At 34.9% G+C, this 24,003-nt stretch overlaps 3 protein-coding genes across 4 annotated transcripts; all 3 read left to right on the top strand.

The window, feature by feature from the left end:
• The first annotated feature begins 513 nt into the window (after positions 1-513).
• Positions 514-5,411, top strand: LOC132046631 (protein translation factor SUI1 homolog). 2 transcript variants are annotated; one of them, XM_059437320.1, is made up of 3 exons: positions 514-535; positions 4,505-4,604; positions 4,850-5,411. In XM_059437320.1, exons 2-3 carry the CDS (start codon positions 4,568-4,570, stop codon positions 5,152-5,154), a joined length of 342 nt encoding a protein of 113 aa, XP_059293303.1. In that variant the 5' UTR covers positions 514-535; positions 4,505-4,567; the 3' UTR covers positions 5,155-5,411. The 2 variants fall into 2 exon arrangements, with proteins under 2 accessions (XP_059293303.1, XP_059293302.1); XM_059437319.1 differs by lacking the exon at positions 514-535 and adding an exon at positions 2,057-2,133.
• A 1,990-nt stretch (positions 5,412-7,401) lies between these two features.
• On the top strand, positions 7,402-16,323 carry LOC132046630 (DDRGK domain-containing protein 1). The gene is made up of 9 exons (XM_059437318.1): positions 7,402-7,522; positions 10,466-10,613; positions 11,588-11,693; positions 12,369-12,475; positions 14,295-14,396; positions 14,469-14,630; positions 14,887-14,943; positions 15,759-15,795; positions 15,883-16,323. Exons 2-9 carry the CDS (start codon positions 10,494-10,496, stop codon positions 16,086-16,088), a joined length of 897 nt encoding a protein of 298 aa, XP_059293301.1. The 5' UTR covers positions 7,402-7,522; positions 10,466-10,493; the 3' UTR covers positions 16,089-16,323.
• Positions 16,324-18,505: 2,182 nt separating this feature from the next.
• Positions 18,506-22,820, top strand: LOC132046629 (COBRA-like protein 10). The gene is made up of 5 exons (XM_059437317.1): positions 18,506-18,966; positions 19,567-19,881; positions 20,228-20,770; positions 21,032-21,931; positions 22,659-22,820. The coding sequence occupies exons 1-4, from the start codon at positions 18,693-18,695 to the stop codon at positions 21,910-21,912; spliced, it is 2,013 nt and encodes a 670-aa protein (XP_059293300.1). The 5' UTR covers positions 18,506-18,692; the 3' UTR covers positions 21,913-21,931; positions 22,659-22,820.
• Positions 22,821-24,003: the final 1,183 nt, after the last annotated feature.

Raw genomic sequence — 24,003 nt, 5'->3', positions numbered from 1 at the left:
ATTAATAAAAAATCCGACCCAAATTAATGAAAAATGACATGAATGAGCCATTTTGGTAACGACGATGGCATAAATGAGCCAAACTATTAATGAGCGGCACAGATGAGCCATTTCCGATAGTTCGATGGCATATTTGAATCTTTTCCGTAGAATTTATGATATGCTTTCAGTCGCAACATTCAATGATCTAAAAGTGGTTGATCGATTAGCGAAGTTGTTAAAACGTCATAGAATTTGTGATTTGCGTTTAGCTTAGCAAGGCGACGTGGATCTATGCTTTTTAGATTAAGATGATAGGTGGAGTTAGGTGCTTGTTATGTTTGAACTTGGTGACAATAGCCTTGTTATTTGTGGTCAATGTGGTTGCATACTTCTGTTTTCTTACTGACAATAGCCTTGTTAATTAGAACAATTATCTTCCCTTAACCAATTATATTTTATAAAAAGGTTTTCCTTTTTTTCTTCTTTGGGGGTAAGGGAAGGAAACATGGAGGGAGAGAATTGCAAGGTTGTGAATTGAATCCGTACCAATAAGGTGAGAGTTCAAGTAGCCAACCGCTTGAGCTAATAATTTCCCTTATAAAGGTTGATATATTACGTGTTTCAACAAGGTTGATGCTGCACAACAACAATAAGAACATATCCAGTGTAATCCCACAAATCAGATATGGGAAGGGTAAGATGTACGCAAACCTTAGCCCGATCTCGTGGAGATAAAGAAGTTATTTTTAAAAGACCCTCAGCTCAAGTAGCACATATCGAAGCAGTTTGAATGAAAACATAAAAGTAAAGGGAACATAACAAATAATAGGAAAAGCATTACTTAGCATTCATACAAAGAAATATTAACAACAAAATGATGCGATCACTGAACCTATAAGTGGATGCTACATGCTAATTTAAAATCTTCCCTATCTTTGCATAACTAATGCAATGTTTGATTACATAAAAGAAGTACAATTTATGCATAACTGATGAGTTTTTGGTGGTGGCAATAAAATCATTCCCTTTAAAATATTTAAATATCTTAAAATTGAGTAATTTCCTATATGAAGTTTTTTTATTATTTACATAATAATAATATTATTTATTTATTTATTTATTATTGTATACATAATCACTAAACAATAATCCTGAATAATTAAACATTACATGTTTCTTTGAACAATCAGTCTTTAATAAGAGGTCTCATGTTTGAGTATTGGATAAGGAAAAATTCTTAGTAGGGAGCGCTTTCCTCACTTACCCTATACGGCGCGAATCCGGATTAATTGGGCACCAAGCGGGTATCGAATACTAAATGAGAAAGGAACACTTTCAACAAATCGGCCCTACGTGGCGTGAATGCAGATTAGTTGGACTCCAATGCGCGCACAGAACACCGAATGAGAAAAAAAAAAAAAAAAAAAAAAGTTGAACTATTGAAATTTAAAACTCTATTATTAGTAATTTATCAGTCCCAAAAAGATTATTTACTTTCCATATTAGTTTATCTCAGACACATTTTTATATTTAGAAACAATTAATTTTATGAGAAAATTTACCGTCACACAAATATCTAAAATTTATGTTAGACCACACATTTCAAAAGCCTTCCTTAAATTTTTTAAACTCCGGGTCAAATCAAACTAAGTAGGCGTTTGGTCATAGATACCAAAAACAAATTCACTTTTTTTGAAATTTTTGAAGTTTGGAGTTGGAGTTGGAGTTGGAGTTGTATTTGACCATAGTTTTTGAAATTGTAATTTTTGGTGAAATATAGTTGTAAAAAAGTGAATTTTTTTTGAAAAATAAGTTTTTAGTATTCCAGAATACAACTTTAAATTGTATTCGGAATATTTATAGCCAAACGCTCAAAAATAAAAAAGGTAAAAAAAAAAAAAATCGAAAAAAGTGAATAATTTTCATGGCCAAAGGCCACCTAAGATAATCTTTTTAGGTCGAAAGAAGTAATAAATAAAAATAAATGAGGCCTTAAAAGTAATTTTAGTCCTCGACCGACACAGCCCAAAACCCGAAGGCCTTTATTTATACATAACTTCTCCAATTGAAAAGTCAAACTATTCTATTCTCTCTGCACTTAAATCTATCCAAACGCGGTCTAATCTCTCCAAACCCTAATTTTCCAATCAGGTAATTTTTTAATTTGTAATCTTGATAATCTTCAGATCCGTTAAATTTAACTGTATATCTAGTTTTTTCATGTCATAAAAATCATTTTTTTTTTTAAATTGGGTTCTTTTTGGGAATTTTATAGCTAAGGCTTAGTGTAGACTAATCTTGATTGGATCCACTAAATAAACATGTGATAAAAATCTGATTTTTAATGGAAAATTGGTATCTTTTTTGTGATTTCTATAACCTAGCCTCGTGTTTGTTAATCTTGATAATCTTCGGTTTGGCTAATTTTACCTGTCTCTAGTTATTAATAAAATTCAGATTTTTATTTGAAAATTGGGTTCTTTTTGGTAATTTTATAGCTAAGTATTCTGGATTTTGTTTGTTATCCTAGTTTATACTAATCTTGATTGGATCCACTAAATAAACATGTGATAAAAATCTGATTTTATTTGAAAATTGTTTTTCTTTTTTGGGGTAATTTTATCTGATAGTGATTCTATTTCGATGGCTTTAGCTTAGTGTTTGTTAATCTTGATAATCTTCAGATCCTCTAAATTTGACCTGTCTCTCTAGTTTTTACATGTGATAAAAATCAGTTTTTTATTTGAAAATTGGGTTCTTTTTGGTAATTTTATCTGATAGTGATTTGATTTCTATAGCTTTACCTTAGTGTTTGTTAATCTTGATAATCTTCAGATAATACCTGTCATAAAAATCTTATTTTTATTTGAAAACTAGTACTCCGTCCGTCCCAAAAAGATTGACACTTTCGCTTTTCCAGGGTCAAACAAGTTGTTCTTTGACCGTAATTTTTTCATGTCTTTTAAATATGTTAAATTATTAACTGTGGTGACTTATAGTTCTTTTTATGTAGTTTTCAAATATGTAAATTTTATTTCGAAAAAATTAAAGATTCTATATTAAACATGCTGTCAAAATTAAGAAGTTTTGACTCTCGAAAAGCGAGAAGTGTCAAATCTTTTTGGAATAGAGGGAGTATCTTGTTGGGGATTTCATCTAACAGTAATTTGATTTCTATAGCTTAGTCTAGTGTTTGTTAATCTTGATATTCTTCGGATCTGTTGAATCCAGTCTCTTAGTTTTTACATGTGATAAAAATCAGATTTTTTATGGGAAAGCTGGTATCTTGTTGTGAAATTTTTTTCAATAGTGATTTGTATAGCTTAGCAATTATATGTGTTTTTGTGTTTTGCTTATTAGGCTGATTTTCGTTATCTGATGTGGATTATTGTCTTATGAAAGCTTTTGAGAATCAGGTTGTTTCTTTTGAAGAACTGTTATCTAGTTTGGTTTAATTTAACTTTACAGTTACTCGATAATTTTTGGTTTTGGGTTATTTTGTTAAACGTAATCTCAGTTTCTGGTATGGTTTCATGCCTTTGATTGCTTCTTTCGTTATGAAACCTTATACAAATCAAGTTTTCTCTGAAAGACTAGTATCGTCTTGTTAAATCTCTTGTTTTTTATTGTTAAATCTCTTGTTGTAGGCTATGTTATTCGGACTCTCCTAAAATGTCGTTGGGTGCGTGTCGGATCCTTCAAAAGTAGCGTATTTTTGGAGGATCTGACGCCGGTGCGGCAACATTTTCGAAGAGTCCGAGTCACTTAGGTTGTAGGGGTTTTAGTTTGCATAATTTTGGATTTTTAGTGCCTTCGATTGTTTTTCTGTCATGAACGTAAGAAAAATTGGATTTTTGTTTGCAGTGTTGGGAATTTTTACTCCACATCTATTTGATTTTTATACCTTGGCAAATCTTTTTTGTTTGGGTTGTTTTGTCAGCCTTATTTTGGTTATTTGATGTGGTTTCATGCCTGATATATTTGTGTCTTATCATGAAATCTTACTGGTAGACTGGCTTTTCCAGATCTATTTGCGATTAAAAAAAAAAAAATCTTTCTTTATCTGTACCTTCTTTGTTTAATTGATTGTAGAGGTCAGCAAATATTCCCTTTGGTTTCATTTTGTATCTTAATTTTGGTTACTTGATGTGGTTTTGTGCCTTTGCTTATTATCTTTGTAACAGAATGTTTATGTTAGACGCCTGTTTCAAATCCGTTATCTATAAAGGGTTCATCTATATACTCAATATGTCTCTGGTTATGTTGCTACCAGTGTTCTTCTTTGTGTTTTCAGAACAATGTACTCTTTCTATTATTGCTTTTACCGCCTTCTATTTTTAAACACGGGTATTCTATGGATCAGCAAGTTTAGCTGTATTTCAAGTTCTGTGCCACTTGTGATTGTAATACATCATACGAGATAATCTGTTCTTCATGTACTGCAACTTTCTTAAGGCAGATGGTTTTGATTTCAATGTTGATTTCTGGTTGTATAATTGATGAAGCCTTTTCTTCTACCCAGGTCTGAGCATCCAAGTTTGGTGATTTGAGCACGGTTGTTGTCTTTTATTCTCAACAAAGTTTCATGTCTGAGCTCGACCTCCAAGTTCCCGCTGCTTTTGGTATGCGAAACTTGTTTGATGTATTATTCCTCAGTTGAATTTGGTATTCAGTTGTTCGTACCGTACTTTTAGTTGTCTTCCAGTTTACCTTAAAAACTTGCAAGTGACAAATTTTAGCTTAAATGGAGCGGACGGCACATCAAAAAGATTATGTTGCTAGTTGAAAGAAGGGGGGGGGGGGGGGGGAATTGTTCTAGGTATGATTCATAACTGACCCATATTTCTTTGTTTTGATGTTTCCTTAGATCCCTTTGCTGAGGCAAATGCTGACAATTCTGGAGCTGGGACAAAAGATTATGTACACATTCGCATACAACAAAGGAATGGTCGTAAAAGCCTGACAACTGTGCAAGGATTGAAGAAAGAATTCAGCTACAATAAAATACTGAAGGACCTAAAGAAAGAGTTTTGCTGCAATGGTACTGTTGTCCAGGATCCAGAACTAGGCCAGGTTATTCAACTCCAGGGTGATCAGAGGAAGAACGTTTCGACATTTCTTGTCCAGGCTGCAATTGTGAAGAAAGAACACATCAAAATTCATGGTTTTTGATTGCCATTATCATTAATCATCGCCCAGCTCTTAAATTTGTTGTGTCGGAGCGGGAAATGTTATGCAAATTCAGTTACAATAAAGTTTACTAGTGCTTTATCCCCTCAAAAAGGTAAAAAAGAGACCTTCTAGTGTTAGTTTTCTGCTGGTTTGATATTAAAATACTTTGTTGCCCGCAGACACTCTGCTAGTGTTATGGGTGATTTATATTTTCCAGAACAATCGTTGTATGTGCTAATAGAGTTACGGGTTTATCATCTTTCAGTTGCTGCTTAGCATTTTTACATGTTCGTCTTGTGTTTATGTCGTTGGATGTGGGATCAAAGTTGTTGGTCAGGTAGTTTTTAAGCGTTTCTTGTTTGTTATTTTGCTTGGGGTGGCAGAGGGCGTTTGGAAGGGGGTTGGGTGGCGAGTTGTGTCGAAAGTCGTGCATCGGATGTGGGATTACACTGGGTATGTTTGTTGTTGTTGATGACATTCGTGGATTGAAACTATAGTAGTGAAACATCAATTGAGCAGTCCCGTGCATTGAAACTGTAGCAGATTTAACATAATCGAATATGTAGGATACATGTGTTGAAGCCAGAGTAACAACGTAAATCGAATGCGTAAGATACGTGGGAGGTTATTCAATTAAGGTACGTGAGAGGTAGCAACAAATCGTGATCGATTTTAAAAGAGTAAATAAGTGGCAGGTAGTAGCAAACAACGATCGATTCTGAATGTTCACTTTTTTATCCAATGATGCAGTATGCAAAATGGTGTAGTTACTGTTACTGTATCGTCATTCGTCTCACAACCTCTTCTTGGATGGTTTGTTGGGTTAACACTACTATTTCAACTTCAATCACATTCTAGTTCAATTTAGTTAGATGTAAAATAGATCATGCTCTTGAAAATATATGTCACCTTCACAATGCAAATGCAAGATGTCCTATTCAAATTCAGTGCGGTCTTTTGACAATGGCCATTTTTCAAAACTATGCAATAGAAATAATGATTTTCATGGAGTTGCAAATGCAAGATGTCCTATTCAAATTCAGTGCGGTCTTTTGACAATGGCCATTTTTCAAAACTATGCAATTGAAATAATGATTTTCATGGAGTTTCAAATTTCTGAACTATTTTAAGGACAAGGCTCATGTTTAGAAGTTTTACATGTGATATTTGAAAGGGAAAATGACATAAATAGCTGTCCGTCCCAAAAAAACCGGTAAGCGTAATATACATGATACACAACGTATATATTATGTATAGTAGCTCGCAGATGTAAATAATTTTGATCGAGCGGTCAACTATATAACTTTCTCAATTTAAAGTTTTATAATAGTCATTCAAAGACGACATTGAAAAGTGATCAACCAACGTTATTACATGGAAGAGGGTTATTCGCACAAATATCCTCTTTTGGGGTGGTTTTTAATTTTTGTCCCTCAAATTTGTGGTCTTTAATTTTTCCCTTCAAGACTTTTGGCAATTAAGATAAACTAAATTTCTCTTCGTCGACATAGTTAGCGTTTTGCTTTGGCATATGTAACATCACATCCACACAAGTTATGTAGGAAAAGGCAAAACTTTCAACACTAAACATAATCTAAAAAATACTACACAACTAATGCTGCATAACTTTCAACACTTAACATTCACACAAATGCCCTCTTTTGGGGGTGGTCTTTAATTTTTGTCCCTCAAATCGCTGGTCTTTAATTTTTGTCCTTCGGCACTTTAAGTGTCCGAAAATATCCCTAAAATTTTGAGTTCCAACCCTAGCAGAGTATAAAAAAGAAAAAAAATCGCAAAATAAGATTTCATAGCAAATTATGCCTATTCGGGCAAAAGTTATGCCTTAAGGCATAGTTTTTAGGTAAAGTATGCCTTGTCCGACATAGTTTCGCAGAAATTAAGTTATCCTACCGAACTATGCCTTGTCCGACATAATTTTGTGAAATTAAGTTATACTACAAAACTATGCTGGAAAAAACACTATATAGAAAATATGTCTTAAGGCATAACTTTTACCCGTACAGGCATAGTTTCCATGAAAATCATGCCTTGTGATTTTTTTTTTTTTTCTACCGGGGTTCGAATCCGAATATCTGATTTCATAGATGCGCGAATAAAGGTACTTTGGCCCACAAATTTTCATAAAATGAAAAATAAAGACAAAAATTAAAGACCACTGATTTGACTATTTGAGGGACAAAAACTAAAAGACCAAGTCCATATGAAGGACAATCCATGCAAAAACATTGATGGGGAAATCATAGCCCAAATTGTGTCTCAACCGTTGGGAAAACATAAACCAACTGGATTTCAAATCGGGACCCGATTTTTTATTCTTTTCGACCCGCCAATTTCTCTTTCTCAGGTAAGCCCTAATCCAATTTTCAATCATGTTTAGTGAGTCAAATACGGTTTTTTAAGCTTCGTTGCGATTTTAACAAGTTAATTTGATTAATTTTACCTAATTTTTGTTTCGCTATATGAATCATCTGCTTAATCCAGTTTTTTAACCTGTATAATTAGTCAAATACGGTTTGTTAAGCTTCGTTTTGATTTTGACAAATTAATTTTCTTAATTATGCATCAAATCGTTATAGGATAATCATTATAACGAGTAGAATACGGATTGTTAAGCTTAGTGATGCTTTTAACAAGTTAATTTTCTCAATAATGCCTCGTTGCTAACTAGTTTGAGTTTTAATCCAATTTTTAATCATGTATAATGATTCGAATACGGATTGTTTAGCTTCGTTGTGATATTAACAATTTAATTTGCTCAATTATAACTAAATTGAGTTTTCCAAATTTTAATCCTGTATAACGAGTAGAATACAGATTGTTAAGCTTCGTTGTGATTTTAACAAGTTAATTTGCTCAATTATGCCTCAATTCTAACTAGTTTGAGTTTTGCTAAATGAATCATCTGCTTATGATCCTAATTTTAATCCCGAATAACGAGTAGAATGCGGATTGTTAAGCTTCGTTGTGATTTTGACAAGTTAATTTGCTCAATTATGCCTCAATTCTAACTAGTTTGAGTTTTGCTATTTGAATCATCTGCTTGATCCAATTTTTACTCCTGTATAACGAGCAGAATACGGATCGTTCAGCTTCGTTGTGATTTTGACAAGTTGATTTGCTCAATAATGCCTCGGTTCTAACTAGTTTGAGTTTTAATCCAATTTTTAATTATGTATAATGATTCGAATACGGATTGTTAAGCTTCTTTGTGATTATAACAAGGCATAATACATAAATAGGCCCTTAAACTTGGCCTCGGCTGGCAAGTATGCCCTCCAACTTTGGGTGTGCACAAGTAGGCACATCAACTTGTTTAAAGTTGAATAAATAAACACAAATGTTGACGTGGCATTGACGGGGCAATGATGTGGCCCTCCAATATTTATACTCCACGTCGGCATTTGTGTTTACTTGTTTAACTTTATACAAGTTGAAGTGCCTACTTGTGCACACCCAAAGTTGGAGGGCATACTTGCCAGCTGAGGCCAAGTTTAAGGGCCTATTTATGTATTATGCCTTTTAACAAGTTAATTTGCTCAATAATGCCTCGATTCTAACTAGTTTGAGTTTTGATCCTAATTTAAATCCTGTATACCGAGTAGAATACGGATTGTTAAGCTTCGTTGTTATTTTAACTAGTTAATTTTCTCAATTATGCCTCAATTAACTAGTTTGAGTTTTGCTATACGAATCATCTGCTTATCCTAGTTTTAATCCTGCATAACGAGTCAAATATGGTTTGTTAAGCTTCGTTGTGATTTAGACAAATTTAATTTGCTCAATTATGCCTCAATTCTAACTAGTTTGGGTTTTGCTACTCCCTCAGTCCCAATTTATGTGATACTTTTCGCTTTCCGAGATTCAAACTGCTTGAACTTTGACCAGTATTTTAAGATGTATTTTTTCACCAAATTGATAAGAGAAAAGTTGCAAAAAATTATAGTACTTTTTGTAGTTTTCAAATATAGAAATTTTCATCTTAATATTTGAGTTAATCTAATCCAATTTAGCTTCAAAGTTTAGTCAAATTGACTCTCAAAAAGCGAAAAATATCACATAAATTGAGACGAAGTGAGTATATGAATCATCTGCTTATATTCTGCTCTATTCAAGCTCTTATGATCCTAATTTTAATCCTGTATAACGAGTAGACTATGGATTGTTAAGCTTTGTTGTGATTTTAATAAGTTAATAATTTGCTCAATTATGCCTCAATTCTAATTAGTCGAGTTTGTCTATATGAATCATCTGCTTATATTAGCTCAATTCAAGCCTATATGATCCTAATTTTGAATAGATTAATTATATGCCATCAATTTGGTAGAGTTCAATTTCTAATCCCATAAAAATTCAATCTTGTGAAGTCAGCTGATCTGAAACACAGCCTTATATCCAAATCACTCTATCCGAATTGTTTAATGTCGAAGTTTTCTGCTCTACGTTAAAGAATTTGCAATTTGGTTACAGTGCTTTCTGGCTGCATGTAGAAACTGAAATATTAGTTTTTGGACTTCCTTGTGATTTTGACAAGTTAATTTGCTCAATTATGCCTCAATTTTAACTAGTTGAGTTTGTCTATATGAATGATCTGCTTACATTCTGCTCTTTCAAGCCTATATGGTCCCAATTTCAGATATCCATATACGTATGGCGACTCTCTTCCTTTATCCGGCATCGGAATGGATATGCCTTGTGGAACTCACTTTGGTGGAGTTCCATTTCTGATCGTTTAAAAATTCAATCATGAAGTCAACTCATCTGAAAAACCGCCATATATCCAAATTACTCTATCCTAATTGTATAATGTCTAAGTTTTATGGTCTATGTTAAGGAATTTGCTTAATTTCTTTTAAAGGGTTTTTCATAGCTAACTGATCAAGCCAACCCCAAATTGTTTGGGACTGAGGCATGGTTGTTGTTTTTATCATGCCTTGTGTATGTCAAGCCTATATGATCCCTATTTCAAATAACCATCAACCTATGGCAACCCTCTTCCTTTATCCGGCCTCGGACTGGATATGCCTTGTGAAACTCATTTTGATGGAGTTCAATTTCCAACCGTTTAAAAATTCAATCATGTGAAGTCAATTGATCTGAAAAAAACTCCATATATCCAAATCACTTTATTCTAATTGTTTACTGTCGAAGTTTTTCTGGTCTACGTTAAGGAATTTGCTTAATTTTTCTTAAAGGCCTTTTCATACCTCACTTATCATGCCGACCCCAACTAATTTGGGACTGAGGCATATTTCTTATACTTATCATGCCTTGTGTATTGCAATTTCAGGCAGGATACCGCACTAAAGTATTGAAAAATGGAGGACATGTTGGTAGCGATTCTTTCGATGCTTCTGATTTTGGCATTAGTTCCCCTTTATCTGTGGAAACGCAGCCAAAATTCTGAGTCTTCCAGAGAACATGAAGATGAAACTCAGGTTTAATTGCTTTTCCTTGTGGTCGATTGGTTTCTTGCTGCTTGTTTTCTGTTACAAACTTGGTGATGTAAGAGGATTATTCGTGAAAGTTCTCCGGTACAAGGTGATAGGGATAGGGGATTGATTCTTTGACCCTCCTAACTAAAGAGTGATCTACAAGTGGGTATCACACCATCGTTGGAGTTTGAGAAGATTATGATTTATGAATTGATGTTAGGATTAAAGTTTTGGTACAACCATAATAACTAATAGTCCTTGGCCCATTTTATATAACAATATTTGACTGGATATGATGAGTTTAAGATGTTAATCTGAACTTAATTTTTTATTAATGACAATGAAAGAAAATATCAGATTAATGGTTAAAAGTAGTTTGATAAAGAAAATATCACGTGATGTTTAAAGTTTGAATAGTTTAATGAATTTGAATTCTTAAAGGTGTGAAAGTTGTAAAGAGATGTAATTATGCTGCACATCTTGGGATATCCTGAAATGGGAAAAGAGTATTGTATAATCGGAACAGAGGGAGTGCTAGACGTCAGCATTAATAGACTCCATTATGGTGGTATTACTGGAGGGACTTGTAAAATGTGTCTCGATGCTGTTTAATCGTCACTGAATTTGGAGAAATAAGAAATAAATACATTATTCTAACTAGCCGTTTGGCCATAAATATTATTCACTTTTTTCCGGAATTTTTTTTCACTTTTTTTACTTTTAGGCGTTTGGCCATAAATACTCGGAATACAACTCCGGAGTTGTATTCCAGAATACCAAAAACAACAAAAACTTGTTTTTCAAAAAAATTTCACTTTTTTTACACTACATTTCACCAAAAACTACAATTTCAAAAACTATGGCCAAACACAACTCCAACTTCAAAAATTCCAAAAAAAGTGAATTTGTTTTTGGTATTTATGGCCAAACTTAGTCTAATTTAGCAAGAACTGAAACTATTGTCGTCTGAATATCAGGTTGAACAGAGGGAAACAGTAGTAAGAGCCACTGGAACACGTCGAATGCGTCGAAGACCGGCCTCTTCAGCTGTTAGCACATCTTTGGCTGCAGCCACTATAGATGGTATTCTCTCCTTATCTCTTGCCCGATTGGAACTGTTTTATTGTTTTTATTCTCTCCTTCATCTCTTGCCCGATTGGAACTGTTTTATTGTTTTTATTCTCTCCTTCATCTCTTGCCCGATTGGAACTGTTTTATTGGTTTTCTTCTGATGTCTAATTTTTCTTCCATATCGTTTTAGCTTGTTTATTTTTAAAATCTAAAGATACAGTGTCACATTTTCGATGATATTTTACTAGAAATTATCTTTGCTCATCTGGTTTCAACTCTTTAAGTTGGAGGGTAAAAAGAAATTGGACACTGTTTCTGACCTTTGAGCCATTGCTTCAAAGTAAAATATGCAAGATAAAACTACAGGAGGAGTATCTTTCCATTCATTCAAAATGAGCCTAATTAGCTATGGCTTATTGAATTGGCTATAACTTTGTCTCTTTATGTTCATCCTCATTGTGACAACTTCATTTTGTAAGGTGTTGCATCAAACGAGAAGTAAAGGGTTACCATTCGTGGATAAAGACATGTTTATTGTTACTTTTCTTGGTACGAAAGATGTATTTTTCTTAATGTCTTTTAGGTGGCCTAGCTCTTCTTGATTACTACCCACAAACTGCTTCCCCTGCTTTAGGTGCACTAGATGAAGTTGATGCTTCATGTTTATATTTTTTCAAATATGTGCAGAACTGGCTGATGGCAGTGATGATGAAGAACCTGGAGATGGATATTATGCTGCAAAATCATCAAAGAAAAAAGAAAAGAAGCGTCAAGAGCGGGAAGCACAAAGACAGGTATCTCAAACTTATAAGCATTTGAGTTCCATTCTTGCAAAAGTTAATTGTCCTGAACCTAATTCTGTAGCAGAACTCTTATAATCTTAATGAGTACAATTTTTGTTTGTAACAAGCCTGATGCTTGTGATTTGTATGCTTTGCTTTGAGGGCATGTGTTGATTGTAATTATTGCAACAAAGATTAAGCATGGGATAAAAAGAAGTCCCAACGATGGGACTAGCTATTATCAGAAATATGTCAGCAATGTATAGTATGAGCATACAAGTGTTTAAAGACATTTCTATGCTTATCAAACTTTCAGTTTCTCTCTTATCTTATTCCCTAAATTGAAGCTGGAAAGAATTATTACACACCTATTAATCACGGAAACCCAAACTTTAGTTTTTGTCGGACCCAAGGAGAGTTCAATGTAGAAATAGAGTGGGTGAAAGATTAATGTTCATGTAGCACTGTATTATGCTATAATAGATCTGTAAAGCAATCTAATTATATTAGGATTTAGTTTCTTTTTCATGTTTCCTAGATAGTTTGTTAATCATTAGGTGTTTGTTCCCTAATTATTCAAGGACCTTTTTTTTTCGATAATTCAAAATTAATGGTTGAATTCTCTTCCATTTTAAGTAATTTCTTGATTAATAAGAACTAGGAATCCTAGCTTGTGTTGAGTTCTTCGTGTCTTTATTTTTTTAACTTATAAACATTGCCAGAACTTTGTACGTTGAGCATCTTTAGTCAATGATAGCATCTTGATTGGTTGCTGCTTTCTGACCTTCAGGATTCACCCTGAATGAGTAAGTAAAATACAAAGGCCAAACCCATCGACAAACACCTGTGGTCGTCCACTTCTTTCACTTGAGCACCTAAAGTGGCCCTTGTTCCATTTAGACATTTCAGGTGGGTCATTCCTATTCCACTTAGACACTTTTTGCACCGTTATCGGAGCAAAACCAACACCAGTCGTCTCCTACGTGGATTAAGTGGCCAATTAAATTGTGCTAGCTCATTTAAATTGTGCCAACTCATTTTAATTGTAAATTTACTAATTTATAAATTCGTGGAGTTTTGACCATTAAAATTTGGGGCTTTTGGGCTGGTTGGATGTGCAATGAGGTGGCGCCCCCTTTGGTGTTAGTTTTGCTCCGATAACGGTGCAAAAAGTGTCTAAGTGGAATAGGAATGACCCACCTGAAGTGTTTAAATGGAACAAGGGTCACTTTAGGTGCTCAAGTGAAAGAAGTGGACGACCACAGGTGTTCACGTCGATGGGTTTGGCCAATACAAAATAAGCCCTTCCTCTCAAATCGTAGAAATAGAAAGAGTGCAAGATTTTTCAACATGATAGAGCATTTTACACACTCAAGTTTTACAGGTCGTTGATGCAACTACAAATATTAGGTAGAAATTCTAAATGGTTAATTAAACACTAAGATGGAAATGGAACAGTAGTGTACTTTGAATAAAATTATTACTATGGAACTGAATCTGTTTAGTGGAATTCAATTTATGTGATGGTTAAACATTCAATCCTCACCTGTTTGCTTTCCATTCACTTTATGGCTGGGTAATTTCTCTCCCATCTCGCGGATGAAAAGCTAAAGAATGGCATGGTTTAACACATTTTGCAGTGTGTCAATAATATTCACCTTAGAATTAAGACCCCCTCCAAGGCATCATGAATATCATCTCCATGACATTATGTTGTGACACACGACTTGTCTTTTAGATTCAGAACTGAAATGTGCATTTCTATTGCCTCTTGCAAGTTTTAGAAATTGAAAATCAGGGTTGGCCATGATTCTTCTCATTGACCATATAGGCTGAAGAAGCTGCTCGGGAATCAAAACATACAAAGCAAAGTCACTATGATGAAGTCAGGAGGAGGAAGGAAGAGGAGCGTGAAGCTAAAGAGCGTGCACTGGTAAGTATATGTCTGTGGAATCACTTGATGTGTTGCAGAATACTTTTGAGAGAACTGGGATAATCTGTGTAGGAAGAAGAAGCCAAGGCTCGACAGGCCAAAGAGGAAGAAGCTGCTGCATTAGAGTTTGAAAAATGGAAAGGTGAAATTTCTGTTGATGCTGAAGGAACAACTGAAAATGAAGTACAAGATGGAAGCCAGGGGCTGCTTTTTGATTTTGTGGAATACATTAAGGTAATTTTAATTCATGCCAGTTGAGTAATGACAAACCAAAGATTCATATACTATATCTACATTGTTCCTCTTCTTTTTCTTTTGCCTTTGAATGTGATTTGATCTTTTCTTTTTTGATAAGTACATTTTTTCTCTATTTTGCATTAGAAATTTTTGATGTTAGTCAGGATCTACTTTTATGGTCAGAGTACATAACTCGCAATTTAGCGAAAACTATTGACATGAGTAAGTCAAATCTTTTCATATACTGTCGCAGAAACACAAATGTGTGCCGCTGGAGGATCTTGCGGCAGAATTCAAATTAAGGACTCAGGTAAGCACCTTTTGTCCTGTTACCCATTTCTGGATGTTGGTCACCATATCACCTTTTTTTCTTATGTGTAGAATAGTGCTTGTCATTTTTGGTTCTCTAAAAGGAAGATCCGAGGAAGGCTAGTTCCTGTTGATTTTCTATTTGCCAAAGTTGCTCATCTTCCTACACATAATTAGGGATATATAGGGTGTGTTTGGCATGGAGGAAAATATTTTATATTTCTAATTTTCCCATATTCCTACACATAATTGCTCATATTTTTTAAAAAAATTGCGGAAAACAAGTGCCTGAAAAATGGGAAAAATAACTTCCCTACTCGAAGTAGGTAAAACAAGTTCCATAAGTGGCATTCCGCTCTTCCCATTTCCAAGACACCTCATCTAACTCCCAGCCCTCATAGCCCACACCCCCGCCCCCATAGTGTTTGCCTAGATTATAAATAAGTGATTTTGGGATAATATCTTTTGTTCACTTACCTAACACCAAAAAATAAATAAGAAAGTCGCTTATTTTCTAGGATAACATTGTCCGAGAAAATATTTTCCATGGAAATCATTTCCCTTCATACCAAAACACATGAGGCAAATCTAGAATTTAAACTCTGGGTTCAACCTCTAAGGTTTTTAGCATTGAAAATATTTTATTGCAATCTTAGTAAAGTTTTGCCATAAACTTAATACTCTGCACCAAAAATACCTGGTTCAGATGAACCCGGTTCCATAAGGCTGCATCTGCACTTGCAAACACAACTATAATGTTCTCACTTTAAGATACACTAGCTCTTTCTCCCCATTACTTATTATTTCTTTATGCAGGAGTGTATCAATCGTATCAACTCATTGGAAGAAATGGGTATTCTTCTTTCCTTCTCTTAAAATTTTATTGTCCTTTCATGAAGCCATGAATTCTTGTTCCTAACGTTCAAATATTTCGATTCAGGGAGACTTTCTGGTGTCATGGATGATAGAGGGAAATACATATACATCTCACTAGAAGAAATGAAAGCTGTGGCTGACTATATTAGACGTGAAGGTAGGGTCAGTATCTCACACTTAGCTAGCAAGTCTAATCAATTCATAGACTTAGAACCAAAAGTAGAGGTGGTTGAGGATATAGGCAGCATCGAGGAGCCCATAGTTGCTTGAGCTTAATAAGAGTATCTTCATGAACTTGTATGTATAATTCTATGGAAAATAAAATGTTTAATGGACATGTTTTACCTTAATTTAGATGCATTTCATTCTCCTTCCCTTTTAGGGTGCTTATCAGTCGGTTCAGTACAGTTTTAGAAGCTTTCGGTTCAATGTATTCGGTTTTTGTTTCTCAAAAATGTTATACCAATAGCGTGCCGAAATTAATTCGATATGGGTCGATTTTTCATTTTCCTGTTTCAGTTTATCGCGGTTCGTTGATTCTGATATTACTCTTTAAAGTTATTTCCTTTCAACCAATTTTTTGAACAGCCACTAAAAAGTTGTAATCACGATTCAGAAATTGATTTTTCAGACTTGATGATTAAATCAAGCAAAAAAGAAAAAGAAAAAAACTAAAAGAGAAATTAAATCAAAATGTTAATGATATTTTCTTTTAAAATAAGATTCGTTCTTTGCTTAAAAAGAAAGGCAAGGAAAAAATAGCAGATCTTACATTATCCGAAGTCAAATGTCACGAAGAACCAAATTTAAAACAAGTATGTTTGCATCTATGATCTATCCACAAAGTAAATATAAGGTAACAAATTTTACTTACCATGATAACTAACAATTTGAGCAAATTATTTGACCAAGACTAACAGATACTCTTTAACAAAAGTCTCGTATTTATGAATTCATAATTTTAAAAATATAATGAGTGTTCACGATAAATTATGCTAGCAGAAAATAATAACTGCAATCATAAAGTAAATGTGAGAAAAAAATCATTTTATTGATTATTTTGTGAGTACAACTCTGAATGTATCCCTTGATTCTAACTTCCGTATTATTCGTCTTGATTCTAGGGCCAATGTTGCGTCTTTCTTAAATGAAGGATGGACTTGTATTGATGTATTGAATCTTGGAAGAACTTTGAGCAAGAAGACTTTGGATTGTTCTTGAGGGAAGTCGTCTCTCGAACTCTCCTTGTTGCTGAAGATGTCGTTGCTCTCCTTTGCCTCCGGTCAAGATGTTATGCAACTTTCAAGATGTCTTCAAAAGGAGATATGTGACCCCTTTATATAGGTGTTAGCTAGGGCTTGGGGTACTACGACCTCCAACTAATTCTAGCGAACCTTGGGTTAGAAAGATGTGGGTTGGACTCGTCTTGTAGAGGCTCAATTTAATGGACTAGCCCAAATGTAATTTGGATAATTAATCTGACTTTATTCACCAAATTTGACTTGGTCAACATGAACTTAGAACTTAATCCAGTTTTTTTATGAATTAATTCAATTAAAATTTCGATGTCTACAACGAGTTCACTGTTAAGACTTGAAATGTTGAATCCATAAAGTTATAATCCTTCGTCCCGAACACCAGAAACTTTAGAAAATTATAATTGAAATGCATGTTCGAGTGGTTATGGAATTATATCTAAATCTTTTTTTTTTTTTTTTTTTTTATAATTTATGACAAGGGAACCCGCAGAAGCTATCTTTTGGGTGTGCACAGGATAAATCCCGCTCCTGTGCAATAGCCCGCAAATCACACAGGAGAGATAACCCGCACTAGGCAAGCCACTGAGTCAAGGACCAATGAACTTCTTGTGCTGTAAATTTGGTAGTCTAGTTCTCGTATATACACAGGCAAGGAGTTGCCAGAGTCATTTGGTTGATGGTATTGGACTAATTAATCGCATTAGAATCTCTTTATTATAACAATCTCATTATTATTAGTCACTGCACAACAATCTCTTCATTATTAGTCTTAACGTATATGTGAACTAAACAACCTCTTAATGTCTAGTCGGAAACCTAGTATAACCTTCAAGTCTGCAATTCTTTTTTTGTTTTTTTTTCAGTAAGTCTGCAATTCTTTAACCAAACATAAATATGGACTATGGATAATACATCCTTTAGTTCATGCAGAATAAGAAGTAATTTCCAAATTAACATTATTCCCCATTCAAACACCCTCATTGACAATTTTCATGTCAAATAATTAGCTAAAATTTGCAATCTAACTCCTCCAATGTCAACAAGCCTTTAATTATACTGGCTACAAATATATATGTTCCATGACACGCTATTTTTTTTCTTTTCTTTTTCTTTCAATCCTAAAATTGAATAAAAAAACAGAAAAAGGGAAAAAATAGCATTGGATGAGAGATAACATCCGATGGTTGACTTACTCTAGAACATTAACATATCTTCATTTCTAACCATAAAAAAAAAAAAACAATTCATTTAACATACATAAACATATAGATAATTATACCATTTTGTGTGTCCTCCTTAAGAATCGGTGTAAACTAGAGGAAGAGCGTTGAAGTTGAACAAGTCTCACAATTTTCGTTTTAACTGTCTGATGCATGATTTCTCTTATTTCTCTATCGTTCATTTTTTTTCTCTGTATTCGACATTAATTAACTAATTTGGAATTGAGACGTAGTTGATTGATGATTGCCGTGTGTTTTTTTCACGCGGCATCAGCAAATCTTCCTCTTCCTCTTCCACCTCCGCCTGAAAAACAAAATTTGAACAAAGATACAGCTTAAAAAAACAAGCAAAAGAAAGAAAAAAACAACCAACTTCCTCCAATTTTTCCCTTCAAATGATAGTAACAAGTGAAGGAATGAAAATACCATGGACGAATGTGATCACTTGCATTGTGTTAGTTTTGTTATGTTATAGCATTGAGGAATGTAAGGGACAAGACTACGGTGGCGAGTCGACGGTTCCGGCGGCACCTCCGCCGGATCAGGACAACTGCGACGGCGTATTCGTGTCGTATGCATTCGACAGCCGCGAACGGGAATACCCGTTCGTGAAAAATGTATCGGCACAAGCATGGGCATTTAATTCGATGTTGACGGTCATAAATACAGGTAGGCAAAGGTACAAGTTGGGTTGAATTTGAGCGGATCAAAATGAAAAAATTGCACGGTTTTCCCTTCAAATAGGCTGGTCTTTAATTTTTGTCCTTCAAAATCTAACTTATGCCTAGCGACGCATAAGTCCTTTAAGGTTCTCGGCATAACTTTGGAATACTATGATGCGAAAATATAAACTTATGCCTCGCGAAATAGTTAATTGTCTTGAGGAAAAAAATTAAAGACCAACACAAAATAGAGACAAAAGTGCAAATGACGCATCAAAATGTGCTGCTCTAATAAATGGACAGGTCAATAACCAGCCCAAAGTTGAGCAGTTTGGACGGATGGGAAACTGACGTTAATGTACCCTTCAGCCATCTAGTTCACCAAACATGGCCGAAGTATACATTGTCTATACACTTCGGCTGTATAGGTAGTGTAGAAGTATGTATATTATATGTATAGGTTTGTATATTATATGTTTACTTAGTATAAACTAATATACACTACCTATATACTATGTACATATTTTGTAAACTAGATGGCCGAATGATATTTGCTGTATATTTCCCTTGTGATTCCATAGGCTAATTTTGCGACCTCTAAATACAGGGCTATTCGAGCTGAAATCGTGGAAAGTTCACGTAGGGTTTCAGCACAATGAGCTATTGGTGTCGACGGACGGAGCCGTGGCGGTGGAAGGCGACGGATTTCCGATTAAAGTCGGGAAAAACGGCACGGTTTTGGCTGGATTCCCGCAATCGGATTTGAAAACGGCGATTGATACTGCCGGAGATTTTACGCAAATGGCGGCTCAGGTGAAGATAAAGGGAACACAATTTGGAGTTTCGCCTAAAGCAACGCCAATGCCTAAGACAATTAAGCTGCTCAATGATGGATACAAATGCCCTGCTCCTAAGAAATACAGTACGTATATATACTGTTTGTTTGATTTATTTGTATGCATGCATGCAGAATTTTTGGACAAGTGGTGTCGATATTTAAAGAGGAGGAAAAATAATAAATGAAAGATAAAATTCCAACATGATTAACACACGATTTATTCTTTCACGATGACACAAAGTTCCAAGATGATTAAATTATATTCTTGGTTGCATTCAATATTGTTACTTCCATTTGAATAATTTTTAAAGTTATCTGCTTTTTATGTCTGATTAATTGAAAGAATATTTGAAGATTTGCTTCTTAACTCTTCAGAATTTTAATATTATCACTCTGCTGAAGAGGTTCTTATCTGTTGCAAAATTTGCAGAAACTTATATGCAGATGTGCTGCAAGAGGGACCCCAAATTCAAGCCAAAAAATACCACCATCAAGTTCATGCCTCGTCAATACGGAGACCTCTCGTTCACATACGACGTTCTATCCGCGTTTGAGAACAAGTACCAAGCTCAAGTCACCATCGATAACCTCAGCCCGTTAGGTCGTCTTGATCATTGGAACTTGACGTGGGAATGGATGCGGAATGAGTTCATTTATAGCATGCAAGGCGCCTACACACACAAAAAAGACCCGTCAGAATGCATTTACGGTGCTCAGGGACAATACTACAAGGATTTCGATTTCACTACCGTCTTGAATTGCCAAAAGAAGCCACTCATATCCGACTTGCCACCTGAAATGGAAAACGATGACAAACTTGGCAAGTTACCTTATTGTTGCAGAAACGGGACACTTTTGCCTTCTACTATGAACGAGACTAAGGCTCGATCTATTTTCCAGATGCAAGTCTTCAAACTTCCTCCTGATTTGAACAGAACTGCCCTGTATCCGCCTATGAACTGGAAAATCGAAGGTACTATTTGATTTTTTTGACAAAGAAACTTAGGGAAATAACTGAGAAAGGCTAAGAGAAATATATGGGGCAATGCCGTCAAAGGGAATTACTTTATTTGATCAGTAGGTTCACATTTAAATAGATGAGCATCAAAACTGAAACAAGAAAAATCAGTTAAATTAAAGCAGTCACTATCCTAATCCCTAAAAGATCTAAAACTGACTAACAAATTCCTTATGAAAAGTTACTACAACAGTTTCTAAAGCATAATTTTAACAGGTACAATTAATCCGGACTACAAATGTGGCCCGCCTATAAGAGTTGATCCATCAGGATTCCCTGACCCTAGTGGAACCGGCATGACTTCAAGTGCTGTTGCCAGCTGGCAAATTACTTGCAACATCACCCGCCCGAAGCCAAAACAGAATAAATGTTGTGTTTCTTTCTCGGCTTTCTATTCCGACTCTGTTATCCCATGCAACACTTGCGCGTGTGGATGTCAGCAAACGTCTAAATGTGATGCGAATATAAAACCGTTGCTTCTCCCTCCACAAGCCCTTCTTGTCCCTTTTGAAAACAGGGACACCCTGGCGAAAGAATGGTACAAAATCAAGCATTTAGGCTCTATGCCTAAAAAACCCCCCTGTCCTGATAATTGTGGAGTAAGTGTTAATTGGCATTTGGATAGTGACTATAATTCTGGATGGACGGCCCGAGTAACTCTATTTAACTGGGGTAACGACCAGTATGAGGATTGGTTCACGGCTGTGCAAATGAAGAAGAACATCGCGGATGGGTATGAGAACGTTTACTCCTTCAACGGGACTAAGTTACCTCAACGAAACAACACGATTTTTATGCAAGGGTTGAAAGGATTGAACTATTTAGTTGGTGAAGTTAATGGGACTAATCCTGATAAAGATCCAAGAGTACCTGGAAAACAACAATCAGTGATCTCATTCTTGAAGAAAAACATACCAAATATTAACATTGAAGCTGGTGATGGATTCCCTTCTAAGGTGTTCTTCAACGGCGAAGAATGCGCGCTTCCAACAGATTTTCCTAAAAAGAGTGCAGCATTCAAAGGACAAGTTGGTTTGTTGCCTGCAGTTTTGCTTGCTCTCATCACTTTCTTTCTGTTGACAGATCAATTACACTGATTTCCCATCCTATCAACTGGTATAGTCACATTCTCTTTTGTAAAAAAACTCGTACAGGATGTGTTTGGTATAACGGAAGTCATTTTCTGTAAAATATTTTCTTGAAAAAATGTTTTATGGGGTTTGGTCGGATTGTGGAAAATATTTTCTAGAAAGAACATCTATTCCTATTAAAGAGTGGTGATAATGTTAGCAAATTAACTGGATAGTGTTTGGATGAAGTTTTTCTGTTTACAGATGTCTTAAGGGTGTGTTTGGTATGAGGGAAAATGTTTTCCTCCATACCAAACACACCTAAAGTGTTGGCTTAAAGCAGTAACATGAAGTTAAGAGATTATTGTGAAAGAAAATGACTTCAGTCCAAAAGCGAACAAAGTCATTTTTTCTCCTTTTGGTAGAAATGTTTTCCAAGGAAAAGATCACCAGACAACGACTTATTGTTTGGAACAAAAAACATTTTCACTCATATTAAATGCACCCACAATGTTGTTGGTTTTTTCCTAGACTTTACCATGTTATTTTTTCCTCTTTATTACCAGGGATGCTCTGGAATGGCGGGTCTAGAGTACGGGTTCACGGGAAACAATAACTTTTGTCTAGGCTCTTTATATGCATTAAGAATCTACTAAATGTCTATAAATATTTGACTATAAAGTCAGTTATTATTGTATATTGACTTGGGATCACTATAGGAACCTGCTTCAAACCCTAAATCCGCCTCTTTGATCAATGTTTATTTGTTACAGGGTTTCAGTTTCAAGATTTTCTATAGGGCAAATGGACATGAAGTTGGGAGTTGTAAAGAAAGAGAAATGGATCAAGAAAAGAAGATCCCAAGACATGATTTGGATATTAGAAGACTTTGTAACAAAGTTTTTAAGACAGAACATGAATGTATACTTGTTTGATTGATGTATCTAAATTTAAAAAAAAAAAAAAAAAACTTATACACAAATGAAACATGAAACTTTTTTTTTTTTTTCTCGTGTAGTGGAGTTTGGTGGTGAGAGTAAATGGATACTGTTGAAACTTTTTATGTTCTTCAATAGGAAGTCCATAAAATGGATGAGTTATAGGCTGTTAGATATATATTCTAGTTATTCAGCGGTATCAAAGACAAGGAGCACTACTTTAATATTTCTTTAAATTTCTACTTAACTACTCTTTCTTCAAGTGATTGTTTATCATGATCTTTATTATACGACCCAAAGTAATTGAACATTAAAAAAAAAAAAAAAAAAAATTCTATCGTTTTTCAATCATTTACATTGGAACGAGTTGTAGTTTCTTCTAACGCTATTGATTTCTCTCCTGCTAGAGAACCAGAATCGCGTTTTCTCGAGCCCGAGGTTGTGCCCATTCTACGCGAAGTCCTCGTTCTGAAACTAGAACAACCCCTCCTTTGATATCCAAAGTAGGATAGAGCTTCAAAGACGGTTGTCATTTCAATTTTATCGGTAGGAACAAAGTGACATAGCTAGAAGTTCTAATAAGGGGATTAAAACAAATTACAAAAAGCCACATTTGGGATTTGAACTTGCATTTCTCTCAAGGGGATTCAGTTTTTTTTTATAAATGTATAAAAAAGTTTATTTTTACCCTGTTTGTGCAATAGAACTTTCCGATGAAGGGAATTCAATATGGCTTTGCTACTGCGAGTGAGGTCAACTACCTCCTGCCAATCAATTCAGGTATTTTAAAGAAATACGGGGTTCTACCTTCTGGCAACATGCATGATCTCGCTTATGGCGTCAAAATTCCTCCCTCCCTCTAAAAAGAGAAACTTCTTTTCTTCCACCTTCCCCATACAAGCAGTGAAGAACAGAAGTATAGAGAATTTTGGTTGATTGTTGACTAACAGAATGCTCGTAAGGCAAATAGCAACAAGCGATGTCTTGTTTTTTAGTTTTTATCTACTGTTCAATGCCCGCTTTAGCGTCAAACTAATCCGCATTCGCGCCGCGAAACCTCATTTTGGGGGGGTGGCAAACTAATCCGCATTCGAGCCGCGAAACCTCATTTTGGGGTGGGGGGTGGAAGGTAAAGCTCTCCCTACCAAAGATGACTCCGTTATAAGGGCTAAAACCTGAA

The sequence above is a fragment of the Lycium ferocissimum genome, chromosome 2 (genome assembly GCF_029784015.1).
Source record: "Lycium ferocissimum isolate CSIRO_LF1 chromosome 2, AGI_CSIRO_Lferr_CH_V1, whole genome shotgun sequence".
Lineage (NCBI taxonomy): Eukaryota > Viridiplantae > Streptophyta > Magnoliopsida > Solanales > Solanaceae > Lycium > Lycium ferocissimum.
The sequence above is the reverse complement of the archived record's forward strand: the minus strand, read 5'-3'. Positions and strand labels throughout refer to the sequence as shown.

What these genes read in the sequence shown, in the direction of transcription:
- LOC132046630 (XM_059437318.1), top strand. Translation starts at nt 10,494, where the DNA reads ATGGAGGACATGTTGGTAGCGATTCTTTCGATGCTTCTGATTTTGGCA. An exon ending in ATTTTGTGGAATACATTAAG is followed by an intron (nt 14,631 to 14,886) that starts GTAATTTTAATT and finishes ATACTGTCGCAG; the next exon opens with AAACACAAATGTGTGCCGCT. An exon ending in CAACTCATTGGAAGAAATGG is followed by an intron (nt 15,796 to 15,882) that starts GTATTCTTCTTT and finishes ATTTCGATTCAG; the next exon opens with GGAGACTTTCTGGTGTCATG.
- LOC132046631 (XM_059437320.1), top strand. Translation starts at nt 4,568, where the DNA reads ATGTCTGAGCTCGACCTCCAAGTTCCCGCTGCTTTTG. An exon ending in CCAAGTTCCCGCTGCTTTTG is followed by an intron (nt 4,605 to 4,849) that starts GTATGCGAAACT and finishes ATGTTTCCTTAG; the next exon opens with ATCCCTTTGCTGAGGCAAAT.
- LOC132046629 (XM_059437317.1), top strand. Translation starts at nt 18,693, where the DNA reads ATGATAGTAACAAGTGAAGGAATGAAAATACCATGGACGAATGTGATC. An exon ending in GTTGACGGTCATAAATACAG is followed by an intron (nt 18,967 to 19,566) that starts GTAGGCAAAGGT and finishes CTCTAAATACAG; the next exon opens with GGCTATTCGAGCTGAAATCG. An exon ending in TATGAACTGGAAAATCGAAG is followed by an intron (nt 20,771 to 21,031) that starts GTACTATTTGAT and finishes TAATTTTAACAG; the next exon opens with GTACAATTAATCCGGACTAC.